The sequence below is a fragment of the Medicago sativa genome, chromosome 3 (genome assembly GCF_051527215.1).
Source record: "Medicago sativa cultivar Bolivia chromosome 3, Bolivia_mono, whole genome shotgun sequence".
Lineage (NCBI taxonomy): Eukaryota > Viridiplantae > Streptophyta > Magnoliopsida > Fabales > Fabaceae > Medicago > Medicago sativa.
This window is the reverse complement of record NC_140751.1, coordinates 88,632,936-88,654,002: the sequence shown is the minus strand read 5'-3', so window position 1 is coordinate 88,654,002 and position 21,067 is coordinate 88,632,936. Positions and strand designations below refer to the sequence as shown.

General features: G+C 30.3%; 1 protein-coding gene and 2 long non-coding RNA genes across 6 annotated transcripts; all 3 read left to right on the top strand.

Annotated features, from left to right (window-relative positions):
- The first annotated feature begins 3,858 nt into the window (after positions 1 to 3,858).
- Positions 3,859 to 7,085, top strand: LOC146941589 (uncharacterized). Of its 2 annotated transcripts, none has more exons than XM_085755414.1 (2): positions 3,859 to 4,369; positions 6,788 to 7,085. In XM_085755414.1, the coding sequence occupies exons 1-2, from the start codon at positions 4,118 to 4,120 to the stop codon at positions 6,998 to 7,000; spliced, it is 465 nt and encodes a 154-aa protein (XP_085611540.1). In that variant the 5' UTR covers positions 3,859 to 4,117; the 3' UTR covers positions 7,001 to 7,085. The 2 variants fall into 2 exon arrangements, with proteins under 2 accessions (XP_085611540.1, XP_085611541.1); XM_085755415.1 differs by having other exon boundaries at positions 3,868 to 4,369; positions 6,791 to 7,085.
- A 5,929-nt stretch (positions 7,086 to 13,014) lies between these two features.
- Positions 13,015 to 19,613, top strand: LOC146941587 (uncharacterized). The gene is made up of 2 exons (XR_015032443.1): positions 13,015 to 13,890; positions 19,292 to 19,613. It is a non-coding gene; the product is annotated as an uncharacterized LOC146941587 (long non-coding RNA).
- LOC146941588 (uncharacterized) lies at positions 13,920 to 17,921 on the top strand. 3 transcript variants are annotated; one of them, XR_015032441.1, is made up of 6 exons: positions 13,920 to 14,762; positions 14,876 to 15,087; positions 15,173 to 15,242; positions 16,217 to 16,308; positions 16,667 to 16,698; positions 17,606 to 17,921. It is a non-coding gene; the product is annotated as an uncharacterized LOC146941588 (long non-coding RNA). The 3 variants fall into 3 exon arrangements; XR_015032442.1 differs by lacking the exon at positions 17,606 to 17,921 and adding an exon at positions 17,382 to 17,599 and having other exon boundaries at positions 14,378 to 14,762; XR_015032440.1 differs by lacking the exon at positions 17,606 to 17,921 and having other exon boundaries at positions 14,380 to 14,762; positions 16,667 to 16,959.
- Positions 19,614 to 21,067: the final 1,454 nt, after the last annotated feature.

Genomic DNA, 21,067 nt, shown 5'->3' with positions numbered 1-21,067 from the left:
AGAGAAAAAATATGTCATTTATAAAAGTTTTCATTGAGTTTCTATGAGTATTGGTCTAGGTGACATAGATTTTAATTAGTGTTTTTATTATGTTGCAGTTTGGTTTGTTTTGGTTCGGTTGGTAAAATGAAAACCGCAAACCAAACCAAACCATGTGGTTGAGTAAAAAAGTGATCCGAATACATCCAAATCAAATGCAGTTTTTTGCAGTTTCGGTTTGGATTGGTTCTGTTTGTGGTTTTTGTATTGGATTGGTTCAGTTTTGAACACCCTTACATTAGGCTAAGAGCAATCACACTAGTGAGATTAACATCAAACCTTCATCCAAAGTCTCAAGGCATTACAACATGGATCATATTATTTATATGTTGTTCACATCTACTATTGCATACAATATAAAATTTTAACTTACACTTAACACATTAACATCTCTCCATTAAGTTTCAGATTCTCCGTGTTCGTGATCCACCACCTAGAACACTCCCTCTCCCCTACAACATTGAACCAGGATATCATACCACAGTTGGACTTTTTGGTGGAGCCAACAATAATGTGGATCAACACATCGGAGAAAGGGCAACAACACAGTGAAAATGAGACTACAGTTTCATCCAAAACGTTAAGGCTTAAGTATGAGTTTTTCACTCTTTTGATGTTCAACCTGCACTCTTTCATCTAATGTTGAACTTTAACGGACTTCTGCTACATCACAATATTATCTCCCTTAAGTTTGACGGAATTCTAGCCCGTGCTTGGCACGGGTGTCCATGCTAGTTAATATCAATTGCATAACTTCCAATTCAATATCTTTTACTTTATGTTTGCGATAATTGTGAATGCATTGATACTTGACAAGTGTACTTAAAACTCTCTCTCTCTCTCTCTCTCTCTCTCTCTCTCTCTCTCTCTCTCTAGCATGCACACACTCACAATTTTTTTGGTCATATTTAAGAAAATGTCACAATTTTTAAGGTATAATTATTATTTAAAAGACATTTATATCCCTCATTTAATGTTGCATTGAAATATGTAAAGTGACACTTAAATAGGAACAAAAAAATTCTCCAAAAGTGACACTTAAAAAGGAACGGAGGGAGTAGTAGATTTATTTAAGGCTTAAATATTGCATTGGTCCCTGCAAATATGGCCCGGTTGAGTTTTGGTCCTTGTAAAATAAAAATTCAGAAATCAGTCCCTGCAAAATTTTATGTCTTTTAAAAAAGTCCCTGGGCCCATTGTAGCTGCTAGGTGGCACTCCGATGCTGACGTGGCACATGCTGACTGTGCATAATTGCCCACGTGGCATCTGACGTGGCATATAAATTAATTTAAAAATGTAAAAACAATTTAAAAAATCTGGAAATTAATTTTTGAAATAAAAAAATAGAAAAAAATGGAAAAAATAAAAAAAATATTTTTTTAAATAAAAAATATGGATTTTAATTTTACAAAATAAAAAAAAAAATTAGAATTTTTGTTTGAAAATTATAAAAAAAATTCGAAACAAAATCGGAAAAATTATAAAAAATCTGAAAATTATAAAAAAAATTCGAAAAATCTAAAAATAAATTTAAAAATCATAAAAAATTTCCGAAAAATCTGAAAAAAAATTTAAAAATCATAAAAAAATTCTGAAAAATTCTAAGCCTTTGTTTAATTACATATTTGATCGTTCAATTCAGGAGGGAACATACCAAATGGAGCTAATGTAATGGCTTCTAAAAGCAAATTTGATGAAAAGATAGAGCCATCTTCTGCAAAAATTATTTTTTCCTAATATTCGGAAAATATATTTTATTTTTTAATTCTGGATTTTTTTCCAGATTTTGGAAAATGCATTTTAATTTTTTTAAATATAAATTAATAGTTTTTAATTTTGAAAAAAATCTGAAGATAAATTTCCTAATTTTTTTTTAAATTCTCAAAAAAAGCTATGTAGCTTTTTGTTTTTTTTATTTACGAAAATTAATTTCCGAAAAAATAACGTTTTTTTTAAAATAATTTTTTCCAAAAAATTTAAATGTTAATTTTCGAAATTTTAATTTTTTTTGTAAATTGCGAGAATCAATTTTCATATTTTTCCTATTTTTTTTTAAATTAAAAAAAAATCTAATTTCATGTTCTTTTATGAAAATTCTAATTTTAAAAAAAAAATTCAGAAATTTCAGAATATATAATATTGAAAAAAATTAATTTTATACAAAAAAAATAAATTCAGAAAATTATTTTAATATTTTAAAATTTATTTTCAGAGTTTTTAAAATATTTTTTTAAAATTTAATATTCGAAAATTTTTATTTTCAGATTTTTTTTAGAAATTTTTTATGATTTTTAAATTTATTTTCAGATTTTTCGGAAATTTTTTATAATTTTCAGATTTTTTACGGAAATTTTTTATGATTTTTAAATTTATTTTTAGATTTTTTGAAATTTTTTTATAATTTTCAGATTTGTTTTTATAATTTTCGAAAAAAAATTCTAATTTTTTTTAATTTGTAAAATTAAAATCCATATTTTTTATTTTAAAAAAATAATTTTTTTTATTTTTTCCATTTTTTTATTTCAAAAATTAATTTCCAGATTTTTTAAATTGTTTTTACATTTTTAAATTAATTTATATGCCACGTCAGATGCCACGTGGACAATTATGCACAGTCAACATGTGCCACGTCAGCATCGGAGTGCCACCTAGCAGCTTCAGTGGGCCCAGGGACTTTTTTAAAAGACAGAAAATTTTGCAGGGACTGATTTCTGAATTTTTATTTTACAAGGACCAAAACTCAACCGGGCCATATTTGCAGGGACCAATGCAATATTTAAGCCTTTATTTAATCTAGAATATATTGATGCATTTAAATACAAGACTACCCAGAAGTATACCCTTAGGCTTTGTTTGGGAGTTTGGAATGGAGGAGAAGGAAAGACATTGGAGGGTTGGAAATATAGGAAAAATGGTAAAATCTTTCAGATTTTTTGAAAGAGTAATTTTTTAAATCATGATAAATTAATGTTTATTATTAATATATTTTTAATTTCAAGAATATTATAATTACATAGAATTTGAAAAATTGATATGAGCCCTTCAAAACCCCCTAAAACTCTCCCCCAATACAATTTTTGAGTTCCCCAAATAAAGAGGATCATGTATTATGAAGAAAAATGAACCCTTAAATCCTTTTCCTCTCAATGTGTCATATATTTCTTCCACTTGCTCCTTACTTTTTTTTCATACCCCTCCCTTCCATTTCCTCCAAACTCGCAAACCAAGCCTTAGAACGTTGTTATTCATCTAGAGAGATTCTATCTAGAATTAATCATGAAAAGGTTTCAACTATAAAGTTCTTATTGGCCGGAAATCCATGGGATATACTAAGAAAATGTGTTTAGCAAAGTGCCGTGACATTTTCGTGAGACTTTTTTTTTGCTATATCTATAATTCGCATACCCTTAATAATACTATAAATGTATTTTGGAATGTGAAAAATTAACATTATATATATATATATATATATATATATATATATATATATATATATATATATATATATATATATATATATATATAAGGACAATTTGATAATAATCATAAATATTTGTGACAAATTTATTATTCAACCAACTTTTCTAAATATTCAAAAAAATTGTAAAGGAAATACAAAAATAAAAGACCTTGAGATAATTAAAATTGAGTTCCTTTCAACTTTCTTCACCCAAGATAAAAAGTTGTTTCCATGTTACCGTCATCACCCACCAACGGCACACCGATTTCAACACAAGACAAGTAAACACACGTGAAACACATTCCTTGGAGCCAACAGTCATCATTTTATTTCTTGTTCTTCTGAAAGGGTAAAAAACAAACAAGGAAAGGTTTGCAAATTGCATACGACGCGTAGAAACACGCGTGACTCGTGATCATTATTCATATGTGTTTATTTTATGACTTTAATATTCATTCATTTTCCTTATTCTAGACCTTAACGTATCTTCCACTTCAATTCAACTCAACCAAAACTTCTCATAATTCATTCCTTTCTTTCTTTCTATCCGTTCATAATTTTTTTATCATCACAAATCAAATTCAAATCCTATGTTATGTTAATAATCACCGATTAACATGTTAGACGAGTTCATTACAGAAAGCTATAGAATTCCATGGTTGATTTGGATTCAACTAATTGTCCTCTTTCTCCTCCTTGCACTCTTTTATATCTTCATCTTCGACGACGATGACGCCGCCACCGTCTCTAACTTGCCGGAATCTTCCTCCGCCTCTTCTAAAGGATTTCTTTTCGAGGAGATTCAACAGATTGACTCAATTGCCCCTGTTTCAACTAACCATCAACACCGCAATATTACGCAGCAGCAGGTTAGTTTTACCTAATTTTTCTTCTAATCAACTTAACCATTTCAATCTTGTGCCAACAAATTCAAGTATAGTTTTTTTTTTTTTTTTATGTTTATATTCTTTTGTTTTTGTGTCTTTTATTAGGGTAACACTTTGCTGCCATTAATGACACCGTGCCATTAAATCTGGGCCACACAAACATATTGTCATTGCATCTGGGCCACACAACACATCTATTTTGGTGCCATTAATGACCCAGATTTAATGGCACGGTGCATTAATGACACCAAAGTGCGTTATTAAGTATTAACTACCACAGCTGTTGCAGTCGGTGAAAAAATTCAAAGTTTTTTTTTTAGTAGTATCTAAATGCATAATATATTTTCATACTACTACCTCCGTCCCTAATTATAGGACCCTTTTGAAAAAATAACGGGAATTAAGATAGTGGATATTTGTATTAAATATGTTTGTAATTAATATTATTTTTACAATTTTATCCTTTAAGAGAGAGGGTTGGTTTATGTTTTCAACATGTTATTTATTGCTGATTGAAGAAAAAGATGTATAATAAATAGGGGCATGTATGTAAAGAAATAATTAATATAGTTGGAAATAACAAAAGGGTCTTATAAAAAGGGACAAAAAAAATTCTCAAAAGGGTCTTATGATTAGGGACGGAGGTAGTAGTTTAAAAGATTGTAGCCAGATTCACTACCATAGATCAAACTAATCTAAAAGATTGTAGAGTATTTTGTTTCAGGAAAAAAGATTGTAGAGTTAAAACATAATTAATGCACGCGGATTCAAATAATGTGCGTTTAGTCGTTATCATATTAAAAAATAATAATTTATTTTCCACCAAAAAAATTAATTTATTTATTAGATAAAGCATATAGTTTTTACTATATTTTACACATTTATTATTAAAAAAAAAGATATTATTCTCTCAATTATTGTTTGACAAATTTGATGGCTTTTAGAATACTTGGCTAGGTAAAGAGGATTTGTGTTAAATTTATGATTTATTTATTAATTAAAGTGATACTAACGAACTCCTTTACTATTGTTTTTGAGAAATTTGATTGAACATACCTTAAAATTACAAGGTTAAACTCCTACTAGTAGTATTGTTCTTTGTGTGTGACCGAAGTAGTATTCTATGAAATTGGATTAGTGTTGCATATGTACATTGCTATGTTTCTATATACATAAAAATTGCCTAAATTTATGCTCATATTATTATGTGAGATAGTGGGTTCTAAATTAAGAAAATTATTCATCCAATAATTCTTCTATTGGACTTTATCCTTTCTAAGTGTTAGGAAAAGGATGTGGAGCCACGACACTGGCCCTCTTATCCAACCCAACATGCTGCTAGTATTTGATTATTTGGTACTTATTATTTTAGGAAAATTGGTGTCTTAAAAAGAAGAAATTGAAGGCTGGCACTCTAACTGTTTCGCAGTAATCATAAGAGGCTAACGACAAAACAAATGTACTTAATCCTATTCCAATTCATCTATTCTAAGAAGTTAAGAAATTTTTTGTCAAAAACAAAATGTTAACAATTTCACTCTTTACTTTTCATAAATTCTATCTCTAGCTGTTTCACATTCACAATGTGTCTGTTTGATGTGTAGGTTTGTTCAAATCACGTTGGTTTAACGTAATTTTGTTAAACTCAACCATAATTTCAAACATACAATATAACCATTACGTGGGTCTGGACCTTGAGCAGGCTAAAGATAGCGTCATTCCTCTTTTATGAGTGGACTTGGAATCCTAGAGAGTGCCTAAATAGAAGATGAATGCCGCTGTCTTTTTTGGTTCGGCTTTTGGGTGTTGGTCTGTTTGGTTTTCTCGGCTGTTAGTGCAGTTTTTGCCAGTATTGGTTCAGTAATTGGGAGGGTATTCTTTTTTGGGTCTTGTTAACTTGTGCCCTAAGGGCACAGGATAAGAAACTAAATGTAGAAACTTAATCTTGGAAATTGTGCATTCATAACCTTAAAAACTTCAAAACTTATATTTTCAATGCAATATTTATTTTTATATTCTATTTTAATATCCTTATCTTGTGCCCTGAGGGCACAAGTTAACATTTTCCTTCTTTTTTTGGTTCTTTGGCTGTTTTTGCCTTCCCTGTTGCTGTTATTTTTTCTGCTCTTTGCCTTGCTGCTGTTCGTTGTTGGTTCAGTTAGCAGGGTCCTCTTTTTGTTTCAGCCTGCCGGTTTAGCACCTCTGGTGCCTGGCTTTGGAATATATATGCCGTTTCAAAAAAAAAAAAATCTCTTTTTCAATAAACATTAAATAAATACATTTATTAATTATCTTTTGCATTAGAAGATTGGGCATTATTGTACCCAAGAAAGAGAGAAAAAAATGATTATGCATTATAATTCGAGGTAGGTGAATTGATGGTATATTTGGTTTTTCTAGCAGGATGGACAGAACCTAAGTATTGCAGGTGAAATAGCAACATGTTCAAACATGAGAAGTGGAGAGATTAATGAGGGGGAGTCTTCAACACTGAGTTCCCACACTTGCCATTTTTTCCAATTAGCCACTGTAGCATTTCTCAAATGTTTTGGTCTTGATTCCACGTCGGATTCTTCATCAAATCAGAAATGTAGAAAAAGGAAAGAAAGTTGAGTGTGAAAATTATGCTCTTGTAGATTATTGTAAATGTCATTCGTGGAATAAATTAAAATGAAAAAGAGGAAGGGTTGTCATTTAATCAGTTCCTTGATTGATTGTCCTCGTGAGCTTAGTTCAGTTGGTTTGGACAATGCATAATATATGCAAGGTTCAGGGTTCAAACCCCGGCCACTACCAAGGGTTCAAACCCCGGCCAAAAAAAAAAGTTCCTTGATTGATTTTCCTATTTTTGCTCGAAGAAAGAAAGCTTCCTTGCTCCACAATTTAACAAAATTAACACCGTCAAAATGTTATGAGAATTTTTGTTAGTTTGGTAACAGTGCGTAGTAATAAATAGGATCACATCAATAAATTTTAAGAACATCTGATAACGAATTTAAAAGTTTTTTTTTTTTTTAACAAAACAAACATTGTCAAAATGTGAATGGAAAGTTTCTTTTTTTGTTATTTTACTAATAGTAGTAATAAATAGGATCACGGTAATAAATAGGGGTGTTCGCGGTGCGGTTTGGTTCGGTTTTGAGCAAAAAAGTCATCCAAACCGCGAGATAAAAAAGCATGCGGTTTGGTTTGGTTCGGTTGATTTTTAAAAAATCATCCAAACCAAACCAATGCAGATTGGATTGGTTCGGTTTGTGCGGTTTATCACGAGATAAAAAAAAATATTACATCAACTATTATATTGCCAACTTTTTACAAAATAAACATAGGACATTTTATTTTGCTGTTTACATGATAAAATATTAGGTAAAACTTATATCAAAATAGGTAAAATTAAGAAGAAACATAAGCATGAAACAAATTATTGGGAAGAAAAGGAAACAAATTCATCACTGAAAATGAATTGAATAAGATGGAAAGGAATTAGAATTGAATCTGATGGTGCAACAATGGAAAAGTCAAATCAAAAGAGATTATTCTTGGGCTATGTAATTGGGATATTACATGTTTAAGTAATATTCATTATTCTTGCGGTTTGGTTCGGTTGCTGAGATGCAAACTGCAAACCGAACCGAACCGCGCGGTTCATTGCAAAAGTCATCCGAATTCATCTGAACCAAGTGCGGTTTTTTGCGGTTTCGGTTTGGATTGGTTTGGTTGGCGGTTTTTCTATTGGGTTGGTTCGGTTTTGAACACCCCTAATAAACATTTTAAGAACACTTGTTAACGAGTCTAAAAGAAAATAATCATATCAGAAAAAAATACATTGTTTAGACTTTTAAAAAATTGTTTCCGCAAGTTCCAAAAGATTATTATTATAATTGCTTAGCATTTTCCTAATAAATAATACCTCCTCCGGTCCTTTCTACAAGAGATAAATGGGTCAACTAAAATTGATGTATTTGGTTCAAAATGTAGACCAAATACATCAACTTTAGTTGACCCATTTGTCTCTTGTAAAAAGGATCGGAGTGAGTACAACCATTTGTCTTGTGTACGTAAACTAAAAAACAATAGGAACATTAGATGTGTTTTTTGAAGTAGGGAACATTAGATGTGTTAATGCGTGAATTTCAACAAGCAAAGTGTGTAGTACAATTTAACTAAAAAAACCACCATTTTAGTTTTTGGAAGTGTAATTAGTTGACACTTTGACCCTTAAATGTAAAATTGCAAACATATCTCTATTATCTCTCTTTTTTCAGTAATTTTTTGGGCTAAATTGTACAACCAAAAATACATAGGGGAACTGAATTAACAACTTAAAAACATATTTGAAGAATAAATGACTACAAATTCAAATATTCACAGAGCTTTTCCAATTTCAATATATTCAGTGATCAATGTGGTTTATAAACTTTTTTTTTTATGCTAACTACTATATTTTTGGAGAAAGTCTAAGTTGGTCACAAACACAAATAAAATGACTTAAACACACACATAGATAAAAAAAAATTAAAGATAAAAGTAAAAAATGATGTGACTAATTTATTTTTCTTTTAATTCTCTCTATTTATGTATGTGTGCCCAAATATTTTTGATTTAGGGTTGTGACTAGATAAGAATTGCTCAACAAGTCCACAAGTCCTAGCTCAACTGACAAAATGCCGAAATTGTTAGGCCGAACGTCATGACCGGGGTTCGAACCCCGGTACCTCCACTCAGCCAGAAATTTTAACTAGTGGAGGCACAATTGTTCTCTATGATTTGCCTTTTTTTTTAAAAAAAAAAATAATGAATGATTTTCTCATTTGACAAGGGTCCATTTGAAAATAGTATCTCCTAATTTTTTTTCTCCATCACTTGGATGATAATCTGAAAGTCTTGGCCTCAACCCATGATCACCGGAAAGCTTTTCCAAATTCAATTCTAAAATTCTTTTTTTTTTTAAAGATGGACCCAATTTTATACTTTCACATTCATCAAGTGTTTGAGGATTAATTGTTGATGATTGCTCTAAACTTGACTTTTTTTTTTAAATATTTATCCATTGTACATAATTTACTAGAAATAACAAGTTTATTGATCACAATCAACTATAAACACTACTATTTTTTTATAACTACCCTATTAGAGAGATAAGAATGAAACACTAGGGTGTGTTTGTTTCAAGTTTACCAAATTTATTCATAGGAATAATATTCCGTGGAACATAAAGATGAGAATATTATTCCAAGGTATCTAGAAAAAAGATGTTTGTTTAACATTATAATATTCCTGAGAACCATAAAAATAGGAATTATAATAGAAAATTACTCATGAATTTATTCTCATCTCCATAGGAACTTTATTCCCACCTTTTTCTTTGGGAATTTTTTTCTATTCCCAAGAACATTTTATACCCGAGAATAAAATTTACTAAACTTGTAACAAATATAGGCATGTGTATTCCTATTGTTTTATTCTCAGAAATTTACGAAGATAACTTGAAACAAACGCACCCTAGAGGAAGGAAAATGAAATTTTTTGATAGAAAAGTTGATGTGGTTGATTTTTTTATCCATGAAACAAGGATGAAGGGCGTTTGTTTTGTTCACTGAGAAGAGAGAGAATTTCGCATGGGTGGGATGGTCGTGTGTGATATATGGGGGCTTTGTTTATTTATTAAAAAAAACTTAAAAAATATGAAAGAGAGAAATGGTTGGTTTCGTCGTAATGGGTGGGGGTTTGAGTATTGACCATCAATATATGTATATGTAGTATGTATATATGAAAGTAGTGCAGGAGCCCACACAATCTTGTGTGTGGCTCCGCCACTACCTCCACTTATGTGTGTGAGTTTATAATGACTTTGTCATTTCGTCTATCTAACAAAAAAAATGCTCCACAAAATCAAGCGCTAGCCTGCAAACTCGTTTTATTTTATTTTTTAAAAAAATATTTATATATAAAGTTATAGTACGTTTTTTGAAAATCGAAAACTTAAGAAGCTGATTCTCATGTTGCTTATCTAATTAGAAAGTAAAAAACATGAAAGTAAAGTTATAATTTAATGAAAATAGAAAACATTTTGTCAAATTTTATATGTAAAACCAAATGCATGCTGATTAGGCATGATGTGATTGATATGGATACCGTCACACCGACCAACATATTTTTTACTAGCACCATTGGTTGCTATGAGTACAGGATTTTTTTTTTTTTTTTTGAGGGAATGAGTACAGGATTTAGATAGTAGACACCACCCCTTTATCATTTGAAGAAACTTATGTAGTATCCAAGAGACAGCACTTTGTGCCATTAAATCTGGACCATTAATGACATCAAGATAGATGTATTGTCAGTCACGGATCTAGTGTGGGGGCAATGGGGTCAAGCGACCCCACTTGTCTCCACATGTGTATAGTATTTTTAACCTAAAATTAGATACTCCCTCCGTCCCATATTACTTGACCTATTTAGAATATTTGCACTATTCATGTAACATGCTTTGACTCTATTTTTCTACTAATATATAAAAACAAAATATAGCATATAAGATGTTGTTAGATTCGTCTCGATTAATATTTTCAAAATATCAAATTTTCGTAATTTTTTCTACTAGATTATTAAAGAAATTTAAGTTTAAAATTGTGCATTGGCATACGTGACAGAGTCAACTAGGTCAAGTAATATGGGACGGAGGGAGTATATATTTAGTTTGACCCTTCTTTATATAGTATTATTTTCTTCAAATAGTCTATTTATTACACTATAAAAATTACAAAACTAAGAAGGATCCAAATGAGTGTTCTAAGAGCTCTAGTTAATAGTTAATAAATCAAAAGAAGTAGTTTTTATTTATAAAAAGTTGTGATAATTATTATATTGATACAAATAATGCTTAAATTTAAGATAAAATTTTCATTTTCTTTTATGAAATCTTTAACCAATTATCTTAGAGCATATCGTTGGCAAGACCATACAACTACTATTATAATATAAATTATTCTTATATTTGTTGAAAAAGGTTGTGACTGACGCTACGTTGGTGATGAAAAATTAATTAACTATGGTTATATTTTTTATACTATGCTAGAAATGGACAAATATTTTTAAAAAATCAACATTTTAGGGCAATTATAAATATAACTTGTATAATTTTCGCACGCTTACGCGTTTATAAAATTTTATATAAATTTTTATGATATAACTTGACCCCACTTATTAAAATTTATGGATCCGTCACTGTGTGTTGTGCGGCTCAGATGCAATGACAATGTGTTTGTATGGTCCAGATTCAATGGCACGGTGCCATTAATGGCACCAAAGTGCTACTCGTATCCAAGCTGTTGTTGATAGAGATGGTTTTGTGCCTTTTTATTTAAATGATTAGGTTTAATCTAGCATACCCTACCACTTGTGATATTGAGAAAGTAGTGTTTGAAAAAAGTATTTTTTACTGGTTAATTATACAATTAATCAAGACAGCTAAAGCCTATTCAAAACTAAAAATACAAGGGGGCGTTTGTTTCTTAGATGAGAAATTTATACTTAGGAATGATGTTCCCATGAATTAAGAAGAGGAATCTTAATCTAAGGTACTTTTTAAAAACAATAATGCTTAATGTCCCGAGAAACCACTTCCTGAGAACAACCCGAGCTTTATGCCAGCTACCTCATTTTCTGAGTAGCACCCATGATTTGTGTGCAGGGGACAATCCAAAGGCTGGAATTCATTCATGATAAATTCGGGATGTTATTTGTCGGGAAAAATAGCATAGCTCTTTTAAAAAAAAAGTGTTTGGTTAATATTTACTACATTCCTAAGATTATTTATAAACATGAGAAATATGGGTAGTTGATGGGTGGTTACTTGAGTTCTATCCCCACCTTCATGGGAATATTTTATTCCCACCCTTTTTTTTGAATAAAAACATGGAAAATGAGAAGTTATTATATTCCTGAAAATGCTATATTCCCACCCTTTTTTTTGAATAAAAAACATGGAAAATGAGAAGTTATTTTATTCCTGAAAATGCTTTATACTGGGAATTAATTTCCTAACTTTGTAACAAACATAAGAACCTTTCTTTGTAACTTCAATATTATTGGGGAATGATTTTTACAGCCAGAAAACAAACATCCCAAAGTGATTTATTTACCAATTTGGATTTGAAGATTAGTTCTTTCATAGTCTTATAATAATTGTGATATTTACAAAGAAATTTTTGTCTCGATAAAGTGCAACTTGCAGTTTTTTATGTAATTTTAATATGTTTTTGGTTTGATCCCTATAAATATTTAAACTTTTCGGTTTGGTCCTATTAATTTTTTATTTTGATTTTTGATCCCAAAAGCTTTGCATCACCACTTTCGTATACTTTTAACTCAAGTCATGTGTTTCATTCAAAATTTTGAATTACTTTTGCAGGAAAATTTGAAACATCAGAAAAATTTCTTCCAAGAAATATTAGAATTTTTAAAGAAAATGTGAAGGTCAAAATATTATACATCTACCACATCAACTTCTCTATCTATTTCTTTTGGGTGTCAAAGGTTTTGGGTGTTTATCAATAATTTCCAAGTTAGTCAAACAAATTAATATGGCCTAGAGTAAGAGTTGTGTTATTTGAACAACCATTTGATTGATAATTTTTAGGACAACCATATTTTACAAAGAAAATAAGGTATTGGCACAAAAACCAAGACAATAAAGAGAGAAAGTAAAAACATAATGTGAGTATAATATAGAAAATTGTCATAAAAGTTGTCAAAAATGGTTGTACAAATATCATTTCTCGTAGAGTAAACTATAGGCACTGTTGTGCGATCTGATATTTCCATGCCCAAGTACAGTGCATCGTATGTTAGCTATGACATCGATATCACACAAAATCCTATACAGCTAAACTATAGACACACACGTACACATTTTGTGGCAGGTGTCTCTTACTAAGACAACTTCCAAATGCAAAGCGGCTTGTTATTATATTTAAAAGAGAAATGATATTTTGACAACCATTTTTTGACAACTTTTGAACAACTTTCTCTCTCATACTCACATGATGTTGTTATCCTCTCTCTTCCTTTTTCTCTCTCCATTGTTTTTGACCAATAAGAAGTGAGAAAAACAAGGTTGTCAACAAAGTTGTCATCAAATGGATGTCAAAATATCATTACTCTATTTAAAACCGCTAAGCAACACACTAAACTAGACAAGTAGTGACATATATACATCAAAGAGAACGGAGACAGCAAAATAAGAGGAAAAAAACATGGATACGGAGCCTAGAGAAAGAGATTCAGCATGCCATTTCATTGAACAAGTAGTGAAAGCTTTCTCCAAATGCCTAGGTCTTGATCCAACAGCTGAAAAAATTCAATATCGTACTATTGAGAATGATGGTGAAGTAACATCATCCATAATATCACGAGCCTTCAAAAGGCCACCAAAACCTCGTTTAAGTGCAGGACGTGGAGCTCAAATTAATATTTCCTCCTCTTAAAATTTATACAACAACGTACACTCTGTAACCTTTATTTTATTATATATCTTAATAATATACAAATGGGGAACAACAAATAGCAAAAAATTTTGCACCAATCCAATGTGTCAAAATTCTAAGCCACTTCATGTCACATCATCATTAAAAAATAATTTTATTTTTGCCACTTTAAGCATTCACACAATGCAAATAATAAAATATCATTATCACACATTTTCCCTCTTCAATTCAAAATTCAAATCTCAAAATTTTTCAAATCCTTCTTTCCCTCCTACTTTTTCTCTTATCCCAACAAACATCACTTTCAAATTTGAACTCACCTTTCTCTCTAATTCATCTCAAATTTCTTTACTTTTTTTCCTCACTAACACACACCAACATTAAAATGTTATTTCCTCTCATTTTCCCTCTTCAATTCAAAATTCAAAATTCAAATTCATTTAAACCCTTTTTTTCCTCATACATTTTCTCCCTTATCCTATCCAACATTAATTTCCCTCATTCCATTTTTTTACTCTCTCTCATCCTGTTTTTCATCACTTTCTCTTTCATTCCCAAACATTCCACCACTCCCGCTCTTCTCTCTTACGTTACAACACAAACCTTTTTCTTCATCTTCTTCTTCAAAAAAATCACACCCGAACTCTTTCTCATCTTATTTCAAACGTTATTTCGAATCAATCCTTTTCTATGCATCCTTCACGAAAAGATTATGGGTTTCATGATTCTCAATCTTCTACTTTTGCTTTCTCTCAGTCGCTCATATCTTCGACCCTTTTCGAAAATCAGTTTATGGGTATCAGGATTTGAGTTTCACTGCTGAAAGTTTGTGGGTATGAAGAAGTATTCACTCAACATGAGAAAAAGGGATCAATTTTGAGTGTGAGGTAAATTTTTTTCTGTCTTTGTTAATCTCCTATCAATTTTAGTTAATCTCTTATCAATCTTCTTCCCTTTTCACATTTAGTCTCATGTTTTGAGTTATTTCGTTTTCGTACAGGTTCTTTCGGAGAAAACGAAGAAGAAATTAGGGAAGAATAATAATCAAGGTGAAATATGAATTTCGAAACCCTAATCCATTATTTTCCCATATCAGAAAATAGTCTATTAATTTATCTTTGGTTTTGAATGATTCTGTTTTGTGCATGTTGGAGAAATCTTCACTGATCCATCAAAATCACTTTTGAGAATGACTAATCGGATGGGAACAGGGTATTATTGCTAAAAACTCATTTGAGATTAATTTCTTTTAAATTGAATTTTGTATAATGTTTACAAAAATTCTCTTTTAATTCAGGTGAAGATTCTAGACAAGAAGGACTTTCTTGATTTAACTACATATGCGTGGGTATAATCACTACTTGAAGGTATATACAATTACTTTTATCTATTTTCTGTTGGATGTGTAATTTGATGATTTTTTTAGATTGGTCTTTTGTTGAATATGAGATTTGGTTTTTTTTTAGATTAGTCTTTTGATGAATGTGTACTTTTGAAAATCTATTTTCTGATGAACATGTACTTTGAAATGTGAATTGATTGAGATTAAGTTTATGCTATGTGAAATGTTACTATGATTTTTAGCTTTAATTATGTTACTCTCAACGCTTTTGAAGTAATACTAATAATGTTGCATAGAAACCTTTGTATAAGTTATGTGATTTGGCAATTTAGCTGGTGAACTTTACTAGATCATAGTTACAATACCAAGCAAGTGGGGGTTGGTCTTAGTATCAATTTAATGTTAGGAAATGACATAGCCCTTCAATTGAACTATTGTGCAACAGAAAATCAAGTCATATGCCATCCAAAATGGGTATTTGTATATAATGTTGTACATCTTGAGTTTGAGCACGTCGGTGCTTTAGTTTATAGTGATTTAGAACTATAAGTGATTGAATGAGTAACCTTTGCACGTCATTGAGTGGCCATTTTCTGCTGTTTTTTAGGCTTCTCTACTATAGGTGCAATATTTGTTTGTTCATAATGCATAATAATTTTCAAAACTATATGGATGCATCCTTCAAAATTTGAGATATTTTTGGTTCTATACATTGATATTTTGTTCTTTTGGGATTCTGATTTTTTGGTTGTTTGTAGAGTTTACATATCCTAAACTACTGTGTATCTTTTATAAGCTAATAAATTAATTTGGTATCAACATTGCTAATGCAAAATTATTTATTATGCAGAATTATTTTCTAGGATTATGAGTAGTTTTTTAAGAGAACAACATAGACATGTTCAAGTGAATTTTATATGATCATTTGAAATTTTCTCCAGTAATATAAGGCTATTGATTTTCGTATTTTGGTATTGATTTTATGCATTTTTTTTGCAGCAAATCCTGAAGTACACTGATTTTGTTAGTTACGTGAATGTGTAGATTTATTCAAAGGAATGGAAATGAAGGGTTTATTAGATATGACTCAGGTACGTGCAAATTTTTAGTACGTACATCTTGATCTCTGGTAATTTTGTTCCATAAGGTATGTTATTTTCATGAAAATGAAATTTGTTTTGTTCTCAATCATGTGATTTTATTTTAATTATTTCTTTATTTCAGAATTGTGCTTCTTCGATTATGGTGTTTGATGTAAAAAATGAATGGTTTGCATTTCATTTACATTTTGGATTTAATTTTTTCATTGTTATAGTGAGCGCTCACTAAATGTTTAAGGAAATGTCTCAATATGTATTAAGTAGGATTCGTCTTGCTTCAATTATATTCCTATTTGTATTTCATTAATTGAGATTCTAAATTACGTTTTTCTCTAATATTACTTGGCAGGCTCAGAGTTGTTGATGAAGGTTAGGAATGAGGTAAGTCTTTTGATCAGTTGCCTACAAAATGTCCGTCTATGTATAGTTCTAAGAGAATTCAGAACTAGGTTTTGCTTATTTGTTGCTTGATTGTATGTAAATTTGAAGGTTAAATTTGAAGTCTCTCTTTTTGAAAACTTAGATTATAATACTTAATTATGATCGAAGATTCACATGGTATAACATTAATAATGCCAAACATTTCAAACTGCTCATACAAGATTCTTCTTTCTAATGTCATGAGCTTAAGCTTTTGTAAAATTTTATTATTACATTTTTATAATGTGTTATATTATTAGCTCTTAATGGCAATCTCATATGACTTTTGATATTCCTTAAAGACTTATGCATCAAATTTTTAACCTGTTTACCATTAATATTTCAAGGCTTTTGGGTATAATAGCATTATTAGGTTATAGTCTTATAACTCTCTTCAAGGTTTTCATTAGACAAAGAGAGGTTATCATTAGTCTTATGTATGCAACAGAGAGATTGACATTATGAGCATAAAGTAGAATACATGCAAGTAAGTTTGGCCTCTAACTTGGTTTCTTTTTTAATTTGGTTCAACTATGAGCATATTGTTTTTGAATCCACTTTAAATTCCAAAGCATCTTTTTATCTCAAATTTCTTTTTATTTATTTATTGAAACGACTCATTTTCCATTTACCATGGGATATAGAAAAGCTATGAAAGACAAATATATAGTACAAGAGAACTAAAGTTTTTTGTTTTGCTCAAGGCCATCTGAAAGAGTAAGATAGGTATTGTAACCATCCATAGTTTTCCCTTTTGTTTAAAAAAAAAATGTTGTATGTTTTAGAATAACGTAGTACAAAGGTTACATACACTTAGTAGATTGTGGAGATATTAAGAAAAGTTCACAATTGAATTCCTATTTTGTAGTCTATTCTGAGATAAAGTTGGAGCTGAAGAACAAGCAGAGCGACCAAGAGATAAAGTTCAAGGGCAATGCCAAACAAAGACTTTTCTTGATTAATTCTATTGTAGGAGATAAAAAAAAACTTTTAGAGTTGATTCATATCATATTCATTTTATTTATTATTATTTTGACAAGAGGTTTGAATTAGACATTCAAGTTAACATTATTCAATTATTTATAGACTTTAGATAAAGTGATTGTGAGTATTTTGCTCATCTTTGTAAATAATTTTATGATTCATATTCATAATGGCATGGGATCTCATGTGGGAATAGATAACTTGATAGGTCAGAATTCATGCCGCCACACTCATAGGTCAGAATTGAGAATACCAATTTTGCAAAAGAAGGTTTTTAATGAACATAATATTTTGATTATGAGTAATCAAGTAATATGTGTAAATATCTAAAGTGGATTGGCAGGGTCTCTATTATTAGTTACTAATTCTGCAGAAACCAACATTGAACCACTCATTTTAATTTAACACACATTTTGATCATTAGTTGAAATTAGTAATTACGTTTCTCTTCTATTCATTCTATACTCTATAAAAAATGTTGTTTATTATCACAAATTTTAAAATAGTGTCGTGATTTTTTTCCCGTTGCTATCGATAATTTGGATGGTCCTAGCTAGAGAACATTGATTTGGAACACAAATGCTTTAGAGTTATATGTCAATGTCTGAATTTATGCTAGACATAAGTGAATGTATAAAAAACATATATGCTTTAGTGTTTGAACATCTATTTTCTACTTTTATAAGTGGATTATTTTTGCTTATTGTCTCTTATTATAATGACAGATAATGAAAATAAGATCAAATGAATTTGTCTATCAATACCACCCAAGTTTCTCAAACAAGATACAAGCTCAAACCAAAACATTAACTAGACTGATTTTATTATTGAAACTGGTGGGACAAGGGAAATTTGACTACAATCACACTTATGACTTATGAGTATGACCAATTTATTTTTCTTTTGTTTAAGAGATTATGTTTGAGGATTAAAATAATAGGCATGCTAATTGTATTAGTATTGGATTACGACCATTTTTAGCTTCATTTCAAATGCTCTATCAAAATATACTGTAACATTCTATGAACTGATTCAAATTAATTCACATTTATTAAATTTAGAGTGGAAAGTGTCTATATAGGCATGTGTCTATATGTAAGTTCTTGACTAAATATAGATTCCATGTAAGTTCTTATATATATAAGAAAAAAGGTAATTTTTAAATGCCAAATTCATATGTCCTATATAGATTCCATGTACAACACTAACTATGTTGTATTTGCTCTTCAAAGTGTCAACTACTTTTTTGTGTCAGTTATAACATATGTAGTCATTAATTATCATTGATCAGAGATATGTAATTGCTTTAGATTAAATTGAACTATATGTCAAACGATGACATCTTTAATATGATGATGACAACATAATCCGATTTGTCTAACAAATACATTGTATGTTTTTATTTTGGTGATACGTTCAGAGTAATAATTTGCTAACGCCACAAAAAATCTTTGTTCGCCCGTGCGTTGCACGGGTGGAAATACTAGTAGTATAACATATGTGCTTTGATTTTTATATATATCATAACATGGTCTTATTAGATTTCCCTGTTATATGTTGCATGTGGAAGTGATTTCAGTTGTACTCAATATGGAGCAGGGAATCAAGAGACTTAATTGTTAGACGGAGCACGTTAGAGTTGAGACAGCATTTCATGTACCGTTTTCCTTCAAAAAAAAAAATGTAATTGTACCGTTCCTTTTTTTTTTTTTTGAAAGATTGTACCGTTCCTTTTGTTAGGACAAACACAAAGGTTTTTGATATTATACAATGTTTTAATTTTGTAGCTAGATCGATTATATCCTTTAAAGTTTGAAGCTTTAAGTCGCTTCCATGTAATTGTACTGTGAAGTTTGAAAGGTACAGTATCATTTTCCTTTTATTAGGACAAAGATGAATGTCTTTGGTTTTATTTATTTATCGTTAAATATGAGGACATAATATTAATTGATAATCATTGACCAAAAAAAAATTATTAATTGATAATCGACTAGATGACTGCCAACCGCTTGTCAACTTTTCTTTTGGTGGTGGTCGGGGTTTGAACTCCGGACCTTGCATAATTATTAATTGATAATCGACTAGATGATTGGTGGTGGTCGGGGTTTGAACTCCGGACCTTGCATAATTATTAATTGATAATCAACTAGATGACTGCCAACCGCTTGTCAACTTTTTTTTTGGTGGTGGTCGGGGTTTGAACTCCGGACCTTGCATATTTTATGCATCGTCCATACCAACTGAGCTAAGCTCACGAGGACTACTTTTAACATATAGATATATTCGTAGAACCTTATGCTTCACATCTGGAAGCATATAATATAAAATTAATTATGAAACAAATCAAATATTAAACTGATTTTAATTGTAATTATTGACTTTCCTTTATTAAACTATGCTAAGTAAAAAAATAATATTTAAAGCGAGAACCTCCCCTCCCCACCGGCACCACTTACTCATTTGTTCGCGCCAAAAAAATTTTAGTTTCAAAGCTTCGTCCTTACTAAAAAATAGGAAGTAGATCACATACTCCATAAACGAACTAGTTATGTCTGGTCTTCGACCCAAACCAAAACTTAAGGACTAGTAAACAGTTCAACTAATCTAAAGACTAGTAAAAAATTGATTCTAAACGTTGATCAGTAGTTAACACGATGGTTTAATGATTAGTCATTGGTTGATGTATTTGTCACCACGAAGTTGAGTGGTCAAAATTATAGTTCAAGAAGCTAATGGCTAACTAACTACTAAGGTAAGACGCTTGTACATTGTTTGGGAGTTGGGAGTTTAGTGGAGAAGAGAGAGAGGACTTTAGGAGGAGGAGGGGAACAAGGGAAAAAACAGAAATCCTTTTATATTTTTTTGGGAGTGTTTTCATTAATGCTTTTGATGAATAACATATTTTGTAAGACCGAAAATAATACAACAATCTAGATTGGATTTAGAGAATTTATCCAAATCCTTCAATACAATTTTTGAGTTCCTTCAAATTCTAAGAGTTTTTTATTATGAAGAAAAATAAATCTCAAAATCTTTCTCTCCTAAAGCTATTCAAACAAATCCGGGTAAGTCACACCCAACATCCGGTTCAACCTGGTGAATCGTAAATGGGCGTTAACTATAGTATGATTGTTTTTACAGTTTGATAACATTTTTGTTTCCATTCCTCACTTTGTATTCAGATTTTAACAGATTAATTTTGGAACAGTCTAAGTAACAAGCATTCCAGAAACAATTTGCATTTTTTTTTTAGCATATGGACTTTTTTAAAAGGAAACACATGACTCGTATCTGGCTTTATTACAGGGCATTTCATCAACATGTGCTTGGATAAACAGAGTTCATT

What these genes read in the sequence shown, in the direction of transcription:
- LOC146941589 (XM_085755414.1), top strand. Translation starts at nt 4,118, where the DNA reads ATGTTAGACGAGTTCATTACAGAAAGCTATAGAATTCCATGGTTGATT. An exon ending in GCAATATTACGCAGCAGCAG is followed by an intron (nt 4,370 to 6,787) that starts GTTAGTTTTACC and finishes TGGTTTTTCTAG; the next exon opens with CAGGATGGACAGAACCTAAG.